The sequence below is a fragment of the Silurus meridionalis genome, chromosome 9 (genome assembly GCF_014805685.1).
Source record: "Silurus meridionalis isolate SWU-2019-XX chromosome 9, ASM1480568v1, whole genome shotgun sequence".
Lineage (NCBI taxonomy): Eukaryota > Metazoa > Chordata > Actinopteri > Siluriformes > Siluridae > Silurus > Silurus meridionalis.
In genome coordinates, this window is record NC_060892.1 from 7,286,490 (window position 1) to 7,302,943 (window position 16,454).

The 16,454-nt window shown below is 37.1% G+C and overlaps 1 protein-coding gene across 1 annotated transcript in view; it reads right to left on the reverse strand.

Annotated features, from left to right (window-relative positions):
• Positions 1 to 16,454, reverse strand: part of LOC124391406 (lisH domain-containing protein ARMC9) — a 39,487-nt gene that overhangs the window by 16,063 nt on the left and 6,970 nt on the right. The window contains exons 10-19 of the mRNA XM_046857963.1: positions 13,405 to 13,439; positions 12,885 to 12,996; positions 12,088 to 12,180; positions 11,390 to 11,484; positions 9,730 to 9,852; positions 9,132 to 9,271; positions 8,115 to 8,191; positions 3,678 to 3,752; positions 2,278 to 2,368; positions 1,592 to 1,650 (exon numbers count right to left, since the gene is read on the reverse strand). Coding sequence (XP_046713919.1) covers positions 1,592 to 1,650; positions 2,278 to 2,368; positions 3,678 to 3,752; positions 8,115 to 8,191; positions 9,132 to 9,271; positions 9,730 to 9,852; positions 11,390 to 11,484; positions 12,088 to 12,180; positions 12,885 to 12,996; positions 13,405 to 13,439 — 900 coding nt within the window. The remainder of the gene's footprint in view (positions 1 to 1,591; positions 1,651 to 2,277; positions 2,369 to 3,677; positions 3,753 to 8,114; positions 8,192 to 9,131; positions 9,272 to 9,729; positions 9,853 to 11,389; positions 11,485 to 12,087; positions 12,181 to 12,884; positions 12,997 to 13,404; positions 13,440 to 16,454) is intronic.

Below are 16,454 nucleotides of genomic sequence, written 5' to 3' on the forward strand. Positions count from 1 at the left end.
CTATAAGTGAAAGATCTGGACTGCAGTCAGGCCAATTCAGCTCCTGGACTCTTCTACTACGAAGTCATGCTGTTATAATAGCTGCAGTATGTGGTTTTGCATTGTCCTGCTAAAATACACAAGGCTTTGCCTGAAATAGTGTTTCTCTTCCTGAAAGTGTTTCTCTTCCTAAAACATTTAAACTAGCACTTTCCAAGTTTGCTTTGTAGAATTCAAGAGTTATATTTATATGAAGTTTGTAATCTTGTGTTCCAGTGTAGATTTATTTATTGCTAGAGACTCAAAGCACTTTTGTACGTCGCTCTGGATAAGCGCGTCTGCTAAATGCCGCAAATGTAAATATAAATGTAAATAGACGTTGTCTGGAGGGGAGCATATGATGCTCTAAAACCTTTATATACCTTTCAGCATTCATAGTGCCTTCCAAAACGTGCAAGCTACCCATACCGTATGCACTTATGCACCCCCATACCATCAGAAATGCTGGCTTTTGAACTGAACACTGATAAGATGCTGGAAGATCTCCCTCCTCTTTAGACTGGAGGACACAGCGTCTATGATTTCCAACAAGAATATCAAATTTGGACTCGTCTGACCATAGAACACTTCCACTTTGAAACAGACCACTTTAAATGAGCCGAGTCGTATCTTTTTATTTTGTTGTATTTATCCGACACACCTTAATGGCCGGTCCGTAAAAATATTGTCTGACATTAAACCGGTCCGGGACGCAAAAAAAGGTTGCTGCTGTAGATGAGATTTGCAAAGCCTTTGCAATTCGACATTGAGGAACGTTGTTTTTAAAAGTATTCCACAATCTTTTCACGCACTCGTTCACAGATTGGAGAGACTCTGCCTCTCTAAGACATCCTTTTTATAGCTAATCATGTTACAGACCTGATGTCAATTAACTTGATTTGTTGCTAGATGTTCTTCCAGCTGAATAGTTTCTAAATCTCTGGCTTTTTCAGTCCTTTGCTGTCCCTTTGCTGTCCCTGTGCCATGTAGCAGGCATCAAATTTAAAATGAGCTCATTTTGTGCAAAAAAGTGTAACATTTCTCAGTTTAAACATTTATGTTCTCTATGTTCTATTGTGAATAAAATATTGGCTCATGTGATTTAAAAGTCTTATCGTTTTCATTTTATTCAAATATGGATGTAGTAGCATTAAATTTTCCCTTCATTTGAACTGGGGGACCCAAACCTGTTCCAGCATGTGCTTCTCTGCACAAAGCTCTATGAAGAGTTGGTTTACATGGGTTGAGTGGCCTGCTACACAGTTCGCAACTCAACCCTATTGAAAACCTTCGGAATGAATTGGAACGCTGTCTGCACTCCTGGCCTCCTCACCTCACCTACATCAGTACCTGACTTTACTAACACCCTTGTGGCTGAATGAGCACAAATCTCCAGAAGAACACTCTAAAATCTAGTGGAACATCTTCCCAGAAGAGTGGATAATAGAGTTATAATAACAGCAATTGGTGTCTAAAAGTGTAACGGGATGTTTAAAAAGCACACACCAACCTTATGGATGGGCTTCCACAAAACTTGCGTAAATAGTGCATCTAAAGACCATTTAACACTCACGTCATTTTCTTCATCCTCTTCTTCATCCTCTGACTCCAACTCATCTTTGGGTGTGTCCTCTGAACAAAGCAAGTAGAAAGGTTAGAAGCAGGTGTGTGTGTTTTAAATGACTGATGTGGACTGGGATGTTTAAACAGCAACTACGAATCTTATGGTCGGGTGTCCACAAACTTTTGTCCCTGTAGTCAAGTCAAGTCAAGTTTATTTCTAGAGCGCTTTTCACAACAGACATTGTTTCAAAGCAGCTTTACAGAATTTAAGAATTAAGGTGAATGGTGTGTATTTATCCCTGAAGAGCAGCCATGGTGACTGTGGCAAGAAAAAACTCACTTAGATGACATGAGGAAGAAACCTTAAGAGGAAAACGACTCATTTGGGTGACATCAAGAGTGTGATTATATTCTTTAAGCAATACAGAACACTGGAGAATAAGAACTAACATGAGCACTGGAATGTAAGATTATGAGTAATGTCCTTTCTACAGTCTTTTACACTCATTTGTGGTTATAGAAATAGGGGCTACTGAGCAACTCATAAAATAGCTCAACATTTGCGATCATCGCAGATCCAACACCAGCTTCTCCATGCCAGAGCCTTTAAACACTTAAAGAGATCCATTGTCAAGTATTTATAGTGTAGTATGTAGGTACTGTAGTGTATTCATATGTATTAAGAGCTGCTTGTACCTGAGTTGAGCTGTTTGATGATGAACTCCATCTGTCTGTTCAGTTCGGGATTGTCCTCTTTCATGTAACAGCGCAGGATTTCCTCCAAACTCTGAATATGACATGAAAGAAAACCTGCTTTATAACTTTGTTTGCATATCTTCCGTGGAAATTGGAAGTGAATATGAAGCTCCACATTTTTATATTTCAAGCTTATAAAAAAATTCTTAAATTATAAAAAACTAACTCTCCAAACTGTGAGTATGAACCAGTCAGCAAGAAGCAGCGTTAGCGAATTAATCCTTCTGCTACATTTTGTATTTGTTCAACATTCAGAAACACAGAAAATATTATCCATCATAACAAATATTATAAATTAATAGAAGCAAATATTATCCATTAAAATAACAGAGAGAATTGCCAGTATGAAACCTTGTACCTGATCATTTCTGACCTGTTATTAAGAAATAAATGATGAGACTCGCTAAAGGGCTGCTCAATTGGAAAAAGATTCAGCACATGGCATTAAATCAACATGGCAGTTCACAGCATCAGCAGCAACCCACAGCAGCACCTTTCCACTTCTAAATGAATTCTGGAGTATTTGCTTTAGAGCAATCAACATAATATATTGCTTGGTAAATCTAAAACACAGACTTTGCAGTTGTTTGCTGAGTAATATACTCGTCCTTCTCCATCTGTGTTTATTTTACAACTTTCGAGTTCTGCTGTACCTTCCTAAGGAAATCAAATGGGGCGTTTGTTCCGCATACATTCTGCATTTCTGATGAATAATAAACACTGAACTTCTCTAAGAATAACCCGCTTCCGCATGCATCCTCAGAATGATTTTTATTACATTTACTTATACAGAGCGATTTACAATTCTCTCATTTATAACCCAAGTGGCTCAGGGTTAAGGGCCTTGATTAAGAGCCAGTAGTGGCAGTTTAGGATCTGAACTCTCAACCCTCCGATCAGAAGTCCAACACTGAGCTATGACTTCCAATAAAATCTGATATAAACTGTTTTTTCTTTTCAGTATTTTATTATTGAATGATGTTGTGACTCACTCATAGGCAAAACGTGTTCATATATTCCACGAGAGAAAGTACTCAGATAATCCCATTGGTTCCCATTGAGGTGCTCAAATGGAAGGTTGTAATTCAGATTGTGCTCTTAGTTTCACTATTAAAAGCTGTATGCTGCATGTAATATCAATAGTAGTAAAAAGAACAAGAAAGAAAAAAAATAAGAAGAAACACAGCTTTGCAGTAGTCTTTTACCCTGTTCTAAGTACAGTATATGGAGGCTAGGGGTGTGTGTGTGTGTGTGTGTGTGTGTGTGTGTGTGTGTGTGTGTGCGTGCGTGCATGCATGCTTTTAAGTTTTAATGGTGCTGTTCTAATGTAGAACACTTACCATTTCTTTCGCTTCTTGTCGTAATGTCGGGACACTCAGAATGCTGTACAGAGCTCCATTTACAAAGTACCGGATCTGTGCACATACACACACAAAAACACACTCAAACTGATGACATTGGGAAACATTTAAAAAGTGTATCGCTTCTGTGTCAACTCATTGTTTAGAAGCACTATGAACCTCAGTCCGAATTTTTATTTTTTTATATTTTTTTTATAAAAACCTTCCACACTGAAAACACAAAATTCGTCTTGCTGCTTTTTCCTGCAGTCACACCATTAATAAATACAAATGAAAAAGTTTCATTGGCCATCACGCATTCCTACACTATTTAATAGGGTGGTATGCTTCAGATCATTAACAGATCCTGCCCTTTTCCATAAACTCACTGTTCCTTCATTCTGGGAAATGTTGACCTTTGCCTTATCCGTCCATAAAATGAATATATTTATGGATTTGAGGCTTACCAGTCGTTTATATTGTGTGCTAAACTGTATGTTCTGTGGTGATGTTTTTGACACAGTTACGCCTATGTCCTTAAAAGTGTTCATGATCTGGTCAACTGTTTTCCTTTGCTAAATCCGTAAAAATATTAATAATCTGACAGTGTTTTAGATGTTTTGATGGTCCTGAGCTGAATGATGTGATTCTTTTTAAGAATGAACCAAACAGTTGATTTAGGGAGGTCTAATGGTACAAACTGTACAACTATTTAGAAAATTGTGTTATTTTTAAATTTTTTTATATTTACAGAGAACTTTGTAATGCACACACAAACACACCTAAAATCACTTTTGAACTTTGTTACTTAATTGATAACTAAACTATATTGTATAGTAGATATATTACATCATTAAACAGCTGGGTTTTTTTTTTCAATGTATTACTAAGTGCACATATTTTTCTTTTTTACTTTTCTGGTTTACTAGAGAGGTCCAATTTACACTTGTGCCATTCAAGCACAAGTGTAAACGTCACACTGCATTAGAACCAACCTGAAAAGCATCTATATTTAAAAAGGGAGTGGGAAAAGTCAACAATGAGGAAAGTCAAATTTTCTGCTGCAATTATGCAATATTTTTGCATGGCAGTAGTAAATGTCAGACCCTCTCACTGTTCACCCAGCCAGTGTACACCATTAACACACACACACACACACACACACACACACACACACACACACACACACACACACACACACACACACACACAGTGCTGACTTACTTATGCTTATAAAAGCACTGAGCACTGAAAAGCGCTTTTGATTTGATTTAGATCTATTTCTTAGAGCAATTTTCAGTTTAATTTATAAAATGAAAATATATATACTGTATGGTATTGTTTTAATATCTTACCATTTATTTGCATTAAGAAAATGGTTAAAACTAGCTTGTGCAGAAAATAATGATCCTGATAAATATTTTTCCATTGCAATGTTTTGTCATTTACATTTGTCCATCTCCAATACTCTTTTTGCCATCCTCCTGTGAGTTTGCCTCCTATTAGTGGATTTTGGATGGAATTTTTATGACAACTCTGCATTTGGCAGACAATTGCCATCACATTTTGGCTCATTTATATAACTGAGCAGTTGAGAGCCTTGATCAAGGGCCCAGCAAAAGCAGCTATATAGTGATAGGCTCTGAACTCACAACCTTCTAATTAGAAGTCCTTGGTTTTAAACCTTGAGTTACCGAAGCAGCGCTCACAGGCTAATAATAATAATAATAATAATAATAATAATAATAATAAAACCTTCACACCAACATCAGCTCTAATGTCTTTGGTTGCAGCAGCACTAAATCCTCTCACATTGTGTGTTCTAAATGTAGTTAGGGTCAGGGCTCTGTACAGGTCACTTGAGTTCAAATGGAACTCCACACCACACATTTCCGTCAATGAATAATAATAATTAAAAAAGTAATTGCGACTTTTTATCTCACAATTCACAGAATTGCAATTACTTTTTTAATTATTATATAAACGGCAGAAAAAAGGCAGAATTGTGAGTTATAAACTCTTAATTGCGAGAAAAAAGTCAGAATTACGAGATATGAAATCGCAATTACGAGTTATAAAGTCTGAATTTTTTTCTCACAATTCTGACTTTTTTTTCTCGCAATTGAGAGTATATATCCCACAATTCTGACTTTCAAACTATACTCTAGACTATTGTTCATGTCCTGCCTTATGGCAAAAGTCCACAGAAGGTCCAAAAAACTCTGGCCATATAGTGTTTATAGGGAGGTGGTGGCTTAGTGTTTAGCTACAAATGGCGTGAGTTCAGATCCCAGTCAAACCAAGCTCCTGGGCCCCTGAACAAGTCCCTCAACCCCACATCTGCTCGGTTCTATTAGATAAATGCAAGTTGTCGTGAAAAGGGACGTCTGCCAAATGCTGTACATGTATTCATAGTCAGTCACTTTTGATGGCGGAGAGAAGCTTCTAATGAACAAATGTGCTTATACAGGATTTCAATTCCAAGAACACAAACCACTAGAATTTATTGTAAAATATTGACACTTGCAAATATCTCAAATCTCATCTTATTACAGACGACTTACGGAGATTTACATTAAACAACAGACGCTGGATCAAGGACTGATCAAAGCTCCAATGGCTTTCAAATGGGCATTTATACAACTACGTTCCAGTCCACTGATCTGATTGGACAAGCTTGGTTTTAAACATTCTGATATCTTATAGAAACACTTGTACATTCCACTGTTTGCTAGATAAAATTCCAGCTCTAGTAATTTTTTCGCAACAATTCTGTGACTATATAATGCGCCTGAAATGTCAGTTAATTATAGAACTGTTGTATAAAAGCAGAGGTGATATTCAGGAAAACATGATTGTGACTGTGATATTGGCTTTATATGTTGCTTTAATGTACAATGCAATTTAAAAATAGAGCATAAAATACATTATAATGTATCCACCTGTACCCTGGGGCCACTGCTATAAAAACCATTACAGGCATAACTTCTGCAGGAAGTAGCAGCAGCAATGACTGAATGGTGCTTACGGCAATATGTTTTGTTTATCTGAGGTTTGTATTTGAGGCAGGAAAATGTTACAATGGCATTACAAGCTAAGGAACATGATGTGTTGTTCGTGTATGCACTTATAACTTATAAAGACAGCTTCATTTGTGGCTTAAAAACACAACGCTATATACACAAAGCTAAAGTTAAAGCAGACTGCACTTGGAAGAGTGCAAGACATGCCTGTTTTGCCTTGCCTGACTGCATTCTTGATATAATACAATCTTGATCATCAAGCCCACTTCATAATAAATTCTTAATAATAGTGTTTAAGGACTATGTGCTCATGTTAAAAAAAAAAAAAAAAAAAAACATACTTACAATTACCATGTTAGGTACAATGACAAAACACTTGGTTACACGTAGACGTAATTACATACATGTAAATATAATTATAATGTAAAAACCTGTTTGCACAACGCACAGTGCATTTTATCAACCGATTCATTTAAATGTTAGTACATAGTCGTTAAACGCACTTGATTTTAAGTGGTTCCTCCTCATCTTTTTTTTTTTTTTTTTTTTAATTTTACTTAATTCACTGACCCTCCACAGTATTGCAGTCTGTTTAACACCTGATGTTGACATTTTATGGTGTGACACATTCAGGCTTTGATTCGGCTCTATATCAGCATTTAGGTACACAAAATCATTTTCCCACATCCTTGAATATCACACGACTGACTCTATTACCGTGAAGGTATTGGTAAACCTCTGAGCTTTTCACATTACTCATTGCCTTACCGTCACAATTAATTAAATGACAAAGAAGCTAAAAATGTTACATATGTTATGCACGCCCACTTATTTTAAAACTGTGCTCCAGTTCCTCTATTCAGGAAAGGATGGGTATGCTGATGTTGTCCTTCTTAAGTTGTCATGTCAGCATGTAATTCCACATCTTGCTCTGAATGAATGAATGAATAAATAGCGACACTGAAGCGAATGATTGTTTACGTCGTACCGAAGGTTCCACCCATAGTTTATGCAAAGCGTAATGGGGGTTTAGGAAACAGGTGGATAGAAATGATATGGCTTATCCTTGATCAGATACCACAGAGACAGTTATAAAGATGATTGTTTAGGGAAAACGCATATGTGAGGCAGGTAGAGTTTCCTGAAAATATGTTTACATGTAAAAAATTGAGTATGAAAATATGATATTGTACTTACTCGTTAATGTGTTCTTAACAGATACAAACAAAAAAATACAAACCAGAGATTGGCTATTAAGTTTTTTTTTAAATATCAGAAAGGTTCACTGTTTAAATCTAAAAGTGTGTATTGGAACTGCGATGTAATGTCATGCAAAACATTTGTATTTTATAATGGGTGTGAGCAAGTAGTTAGATATAAAGCACACAAAAAAAACAGGTCCATGATAACGTACCTCACGGCTTTCGTGTCCCAACAGGTCTTTCAGTACCTTCAGCACATGTTTGGATTTTTCGGTGCATTTTCGCTTTCCTGGAAAGTATTTCACATACTTGGTTTTTAATTCACCAACAAAATATGTATCTAAATAACCTGTATTTGCATAAAGATGGGTGACGAATGAAAGGAAATGCCAGCGATTCTCTTATGCTGTGGTGATACTTATTCGTACAGGTGTGGTTCAGCTTCACTTAATCAGCTTCATCCAATAATGGAACACTCACAACATCTAAACTAAGCACCTGACACCTACTCCATCTCCAGAACCAGCTAGAGAGGAAGCTCTTCATAAAGCTCTAAACTTCCTCTCTTCATCTTAAACTTCATGAAGCTCTAAACTTCATCTCTATAGTGAACTTTTACATAGAGGGCACTAAAGCTGAACACCTTATTAACACACTTTATTATGCTTTTCCTTAAATCGATCATCAATCTTTACGGTAGTGACAACAGGAATGTGAAATGCACATGTTCTAGGGTTTCTGCAGGTTTCACCAAGTCAAATTAAAGACATTTTAAAAAAGGGCAGTATAAATTACATTTAAGACCTATATCTATAACCCTAAATTATTAGTATTTTTTTTAATCCAGGTATCACTTAACTTGCACAAGAAAAAAAATTAGTTTTTTTCTCTGTGGTACAATCCAAGAGAGATTCGCTCATATAACAGAAGGCTGACTGGCTGTTGCTTGTTGGTCTCATTTGTAGTCGTAATTCAAAAAAATTTCTTTGGACTGGCAAAAAAAAAGTAACTAAACTAACAAACTAAACGTTTTGAAGTGCTGCGCGAGCATTTCAATGAGTATTAGAGGTTACATGGACATCGGGAGACTAAGAGCTGTTTAGAATGTGAATTTAAGACTTTTTAGGGTTAAAATAGTTTTTTTTGTTTTAGCCTTTTTTTTTTGACACCGGCAAAAACCCTGCTAAATGTCATAGTGCAAATGGTGTAATGCAGATGGGAGAATTTACCCTGAGTGCGCAGAGAGAGGGACATCAATAGAGTTACAGCGTACTCCATTGTGCAATCAGATAAAGAATCCGGGTCCTGCAGCTCATCAACCAACCACGCTATTAGACCCAATCTGATCAAAGCTGACTGATGGACTCGTCTACTCACACACACACACACACACACACACACACACACACACACACACACACACACACACACACACAGGTGAATTATTACATTACAATGTGATTGTGTTTATGCGCTGGCACAACTCTATTCATAACTCTATATTATTCATTAAACTACAAAGCAAGTGTTTTATCCATTTACAGTTGCATTTAATGCTCATAAAATATGAACATATTATTCTTTTGACATCATGTTGCATTATCTTCTCATAGGGACCCTAAAAAAAGCAGTGGCGAGGTGTGTTTATAGCTGCTGTAATGTAAGTGAGAACAGGATCTCACATTGTTTGAGTATATTTTTATATTTTATGTACAAAGACACTATGGAGTCAGTCATGGAGAATAAATTGGATTCTGTCTCACGAGGACATTTCACAGGAGGAGTAAATGCAAATGTATTTGTATGCTGATGCAGATGATGCGCTACCTGTGGCTGAGTATATTCAGTGTCCCCAACACTTTCTCTTTGGTCAATGAATCCTTCTCCTCTGACTGCAAACATTCAACTAAAAGTTTCAGCAGAGAGGACACTGAGACAGATACATACGACCTGTTGGGATGAAAAGTTAAGAAACTTTCTTCAGACAAGCAGCAGGTGATAGCATATTGGGCAGAGGATTTCACATGAACTATATATTATTCTCTGTCTGACTTCAAATTAACATTGACTGCAGCATAAACCAACAGTTGTAGCTAAATCAATAACCTAAATTATTAGCTTGATTAGATTTTCCAGCTTGATTATGACTTTACTGCTGGAAAGCAACGAATGCCGCAATTGACCTGGATGATATTTCGGAAAGAATCTGGGCGATACGTATCACCATATGTTGCAATACTGTAAGCAATGCAATATATTGGGATATTTCTTATAACTAGACGAAGCTTCATTTGTGGGTTAAAGAATGGTGCTACATACACAAAGCTAACGTTAGAGTGGACTGCACTTGCGAGAGTGCATGACATGTCTGTCTTGTATTTCTTTCCTGACCACTTCTTTACCTTTATAGAAAAAATTCTAGTATTTCTTTCTCTTTATTTTCTTGCCTCCACCAGATTGTAGCTTTTAGATGTAAAACACTAGTTAGCAGATAATGTTTCTACTACTAGCCTAATACTATGAGTATTACAAAAAATTTAAATAGACGGAGGCGGAAGCCGGAGTAACGGCAAACATAAACTTTATTCAGCAAAAGGCAGAGCCAACACAAAATACCCGTGCAGATCGGGATAATCCGGCAAACGGCAGTTCAAAGATAACATCCACGGTGCGTTAAGGAGGAAGCACGGCACGGGGGGGAAGCGACGGGGAAGCGTCGGTGGTCTGAGGTGTGCTGGGGAAACCAAACGCGGCCGTGGAGTGAGCGAGGAGTCTGGGCGAAGAAGGCATGTAGCGGGAGAAGCACAAACGCGAACACACACCAGCATGAACCTACACGACCACGCATGAACGTACAATAACGGACAGGGAGTGTGGGTGAGTGAGCGGTTTATATGGAGGCAGGGAATTAGTGGATAATGCGCTTCAGCTGTGCGTGATTTGCGCTGCACGCTTGGGAGCGCGCAGAGGCAAAGGCAGCCTCTGAAGGAGGCGTGGCAGGTGGATTCCTGACAATCCCCTTCATGTCATAAAATCTAACAGTTAATTAATAACATGTGATACCGGACATTGCTTAAATAGAACATTTATTGAACAACACAAGCCTCTCCAATCAGTGCACCGATCAATCCTTCGCCCTCTAATCACATGCATATGTTAAAATAATAAATGGATAAATTAATTAATTTAATTATAATTAATTTAATTAACCAATTGTGTATGGCAAATGATTGCTTATGTCATACCCGAAGTTCCACCCAAAGTGGGCATAGGAAACAGGTGGATATTAATGCTAACATCAGTGGCATGCCCTTATGCTAGTTAATTTAAATTCAGAAATAAGAAGAATGCTATCTAGCTAGCGGATGTGTATGTATTTTTTTTAGCGATATTGCATTTTCGACATTCGATACAGTATCTGCCCTAAAATATCGTAATACTGGCGTGTATCGATATTTTCTTACACCCCATTTCTCATCCCTCGTACTCACCCTCAGACAAGGAGGCGAAGGTGTTAATCAGGCGAACTGTGTACTGCCTCACAGTCTCATTCTTCGATTTGAGGAGATGAACCACAGATTTCTACAAAGGAGAACAAAATGATCTTCTGTGACCCTGATCTCACAATTGTTACATGAAACATCGTTTATATACACTACTAAGTTTAACTAAACATCTGTTTATAATAAGAGTAATTCAATTCTAAAATGTATTATGTATCTACTGTATAGTAAAATACTGTAATATAGCACATCTCCAAGGTTTTTATTCCCCTAATTCATCAGCAATTTGCCAAAATAATTTTTTTTTACCATTAAGAACTACATTTATATTTCATTTTTTTTAAGGCATCCTTGAAACAAGTTCATTCCTGTCCTCAATTACATTGTAGTAACTATAACGTTTGTCATAGCAGATAGAAAATGTCATTTGTTCACCAGCTTCCCTGTAGTACTTTTTTGTTCATGTTTTCTGAACCTTTACTACTGACTCATGGTAACCTTTTAATAGAAACCTGTGATCTGAATGCCAGCCAGAGCTCATGTCACAACTACGTCATAAAAATACAATCAAAACTTTCTAACCAATCAGGAGTTCTATGCATAATACATACGTACAAATACATACATACATACAGGAAGCTATATTTACAATCAGTGTTTCAAGAAGTGTTTGTTCTCTTACCTGTTTAGTGGAGTAGAAGTTTAACAGGTCGTTACTGATGTAGGCTTGTAGAACAGTGTCTCTCTGCTCACCCTGCACTGAGCGAGTCAACCTCTGTAAACCAAAAAGACAAACGGGTTCAGGTGAACCAATGAAACTCTTTACATTAAATCGCGCTCCCACTAAATCGGGCCGCACCACATCATAAATATGGATGAGGGTCCTCTGACGTTTGACCTGCCGCTCACTTGGACTGTCTACAGGAAATGCGAATCATTCGTCACGCTGAAAACAACCAGGCATGAAAAAACGCACTTCACCTGTGTTCTGAGCTGCACGGCATCGGGAGAGAAGCTTCACCTATGGTGATTTTTAAACGCACAACGATGCCAAAAGATAAACTCTCGAGAGAAATAGTTGTGAAAGGAAGGAGGAAGACAGTGAACAATGACTTTCTTGGTAGGCTACTGTTTAGATACAAGCCGTGTAACAGACACTGTTTTTCGTTAAAGCCTGTGTAAAGTTTATTAGTTTCAGTGCGGCTTATAGACAGGTGCGGCTTATTTATGTTCAAAATAAAAATCTTTGTCAAATTTAGTGGGTGTGGCTTATATTTGGGTGGTCTTAATAGTCCGGAAATTACGGTGTGTGTGTGTGTGTATGTATATATACATATATAGTGTGGTGTGAAAAAGTGTTTCCCTTACTTTAACAAACATGCAAAAAAAATTTAAATGAGGAAGGGGCAAACACTTCACACCACTGTAAATATATATACAGTATATATATAGTGTGTGTGTGTGTATGTGTGTGTATACCCAGCGCAGGGCCTGCAGCAGTAGAGATTTTAGTCTGTCTGATCCGCTGATCAGGTCCCTCTTTAGCTTGTTATAGTCTAGTGAGGGCAGCAGTGGGACATCTTTACTCCTCCTGATGATGAACAAGAACAAGAGACAAAACAAATCACACAATTACAGCACTTACAGACAGCAATACAAACTTAATGCCCTGCAAAACATTGTAGTCATTCATTAACAGCACTGAAGCAAACAAAAAAAAAAGCATAAAAAGTTGAAAATAACAATATGGATGTATAAAAACAATATAATGAGAAATTAGATGGTATCAATTTAATGTAACTGTATTTCGACCAGTTTACGGATTTCTAGCAATAAATGAGAATAACGATCAGACTGGACTATTTCGAACTTAAAATTAGTCCGATGTTTGTAGATATAAACTCAATAATCATATAATTGTGTTTATTTCAAATAACATAGGGTAATAACAAATATAACAGGGTGCAGCGGGTGGATTTACTTGTAACTTTGTACTTACTGTGCTGCAATGGATGCTCGTAACATAGACGAAGCCTAAATCAGACACACAGACAGAGCGAAGGTTGGGTAATTAAATAACGTTAGCATGTGTGTAGCTGTAGCAGGCTGTGAGTTTAAAAGGTGAGGGTTGCATGCAGATTCACGGCTTTAACCCACATGTCCATGCAGTCAGACCAGAGGCCTCGGGTTAATCGGCATGCTGTGATTTTTCCTTTTACGCTGCTCTGCTTTCTTTTTTTCTGTCTTATTCTGTCCAATCTTCCATATCAATTCCTCTATAATCTTTTCTTCCTATTCCTTTACAATTCATTCCCATGCCTTGTGTTTCCTTTTAAATATATTCTCTTTTCTTCATTCCTTATGGCTTCCCTTGATTTAATATTTTTTTCCTTTATATAACACTTGCTATTCTAGCTTTCTATTTTCTTGCTACAGGGAGTTAGACTGAAACTCAAGCCCATACAGAAGGAGGTATAGGTTTTTGGAGTGAAATGCCAAGGTCATTCTAGGTTTATTTGCGCTTGGAGGGACACTAATTCATCATTTTGCATCTTTAAAACTCTCGGTAAACATTAGACGTGAGCAAAAGCTTTCCAACTGAGTTAACGGAGTGTAATGTTTGTCCTCTGTGTGTAAGGTGTGTGACATTAAACTTGATATTATGAAAAGCTTGACGTCTGATCAAACATAATAAAATGAAATGGGTACGAATGAGGCGCCATTCACCAATCTGCGTCACATCTCCTGTTTCACTGCCAGATCACAGAACGTTGCTCGCACTGTTTTTACACCTCGACGCAAACTTCATACAGGATACACACTTATTGTATTTAGCAATTTAACTTAAAACTATTTTGATCCAGTAATTTTACATTTAGCAGACGCCCTTATCATATTGTTCTTTACAAACGTTTTCTCGAATATAAATAGTATAATGCTTTACAGAAAATGATCATTATATCAAAGAAATGAAACAACAAAGGAAACTTAGGGTTAAGTGTATAGCAGTCTAATATTAAATAGACATTGTACATTCATTCATGGAACATTTATTAAAAAAAATTTTGTTTATATATTTTATATAATAATTTTTAGATAGTGAAATAATTAAAAAAGAAAGAATTCTAAATCAAAATAATAACATTATTCCCTTTTCTTTAAAAACGAAATCTGGTTCTTCCTCAAACTGTTACCTCAAAGTTGACACACAACTGTATGGTGCATCAATGGATGCTGTAGTATTACATTGCTCTTTACTTGAACTAGTAGACCTAAACATGTTCCAGTCCCCCTGTGCACAAAGTCATCTCCATGAAGAAATGGTTTACATATATTGAAGTATGAACACCTCCGGGGATGAACTGGAATGCTGACTGCACTCCAGGTCCCCCCACCTCACCTACATCAGTACCTGACTTTACTAACACCCTTGTGGATGAATGCTCACAAATCTCCAGAAGCACACTCCAAAATCTAGTGAAACATCTTCCCAGAAGAGTGGAGGTTATTATAACAGCAAATCTGTCCATCCATCTATCCATCTATCCATCTATAAGAATAGGATTTATACCCTTAAAACAGATTAATACGTTTTTTTAAGTGTTTTTTTATTTCATTTGAGTCAATTTTTTATGTAATTTTAATTTTAAAGTACTTTCAAATACTTTTATTTAAAAGTGTCACACAGCACTAAGCTCCTGCTAATAAAATGACGTGAACAAAGAACATGAGAGCAGAAAGGAGGTAGTGGTAGTAGTGGAGATGAAGGAGGAGGAGGAGGAGGAGGAGAAGTGTTAGAACAGGTTAAATGGTAAATAATACATTACTATTCCCACTGGGCTTCCACAGGACAAAGACAAAGACAAGCAGTCTTACACTGCACACAGACATTCATGTCACAGAAACATAGGAAAGCCGGAGAAAAGTTAAAGGACAAGAGGACCAACAAAAAGGATCAGGAGCCGAGTGACAAGAACGATGAACAAGGGGAAGAGGACGAAGGAAAAGATATGGAGATACACCAGAAACTTACATATCCATCATCATAAGGAGTCATAGAGTAATATCCCTTCACAAACACACACACACACATACACAGGAAGAAGTGGTTGAGGAAACACTACGCAGAACAAACAGAATTAAACGTTACAGTACACACCACTATTATTCATCTGCTTCTTTTCCACCCATTATTAATGCTGTGTGTATTTTTCGAACGTTACATGTTCCATACTTTATGTTTTAATGTGTTAAACCTCTGTCTGAAACTAAAATTTATAGCAGGCACCTCTACAACTGCCATGTCTTTCACATTTCACATTCCTGTGTCAACTGGATCAGTTCAGGGATAAGTGTGTATTATTGAACGAGTAGTTGATATTGAATTACTGCGATGTTGAGATAGCAACTAGTCAAAGTGTGTATTGGTTTGTATCTGTATTTCTGGTGTAAATTAACACGTATCAGCTATTTACAGCTATTAAAAATACTATAATACATGTAAATAATATAATATATCAAACAGACCACCACCAAGTTGCGAGTGGAGGGCGGAGCCTATGGTTCCTTTGCCTGCTGAGTGCATCTTAATATATTAGTACCGTTTTGTCATATCGTTATTTTTATTGTAAGTTCGAAAAGTCGAACCATCGTAATTCGTGTACCATCTGTGTATGTGTATACATATATATACTATATTTCCAAAACTTGGGTCACCTGGTCATAAGTTTGGTATGTGATTTTTGAGCATCGCATTCCATATTGAGTCCCAATTTCCTCTTATTATTTCTTCCACTCTTCTGGGAAGATGTTCCACTAGATTTTGGAGTGTGCTTATATACAGTATATTTGTGTTCATCAGCCACAAGGGTATTACAAAAGGCAGGTACTGATGTAGGTGAGGGTGCAGTCAGCGTTTCAATTCGTCCCAAAGGTGTTCAGTAGGGATGAGATCAGAGCTCTATAGCAGGCCACTCAAGATCTTCCTCTCCAAAGCATGTAGACCAGATCTTTAAGGAGCTCGCTTTGTGCACAGGGGCATCACCATGC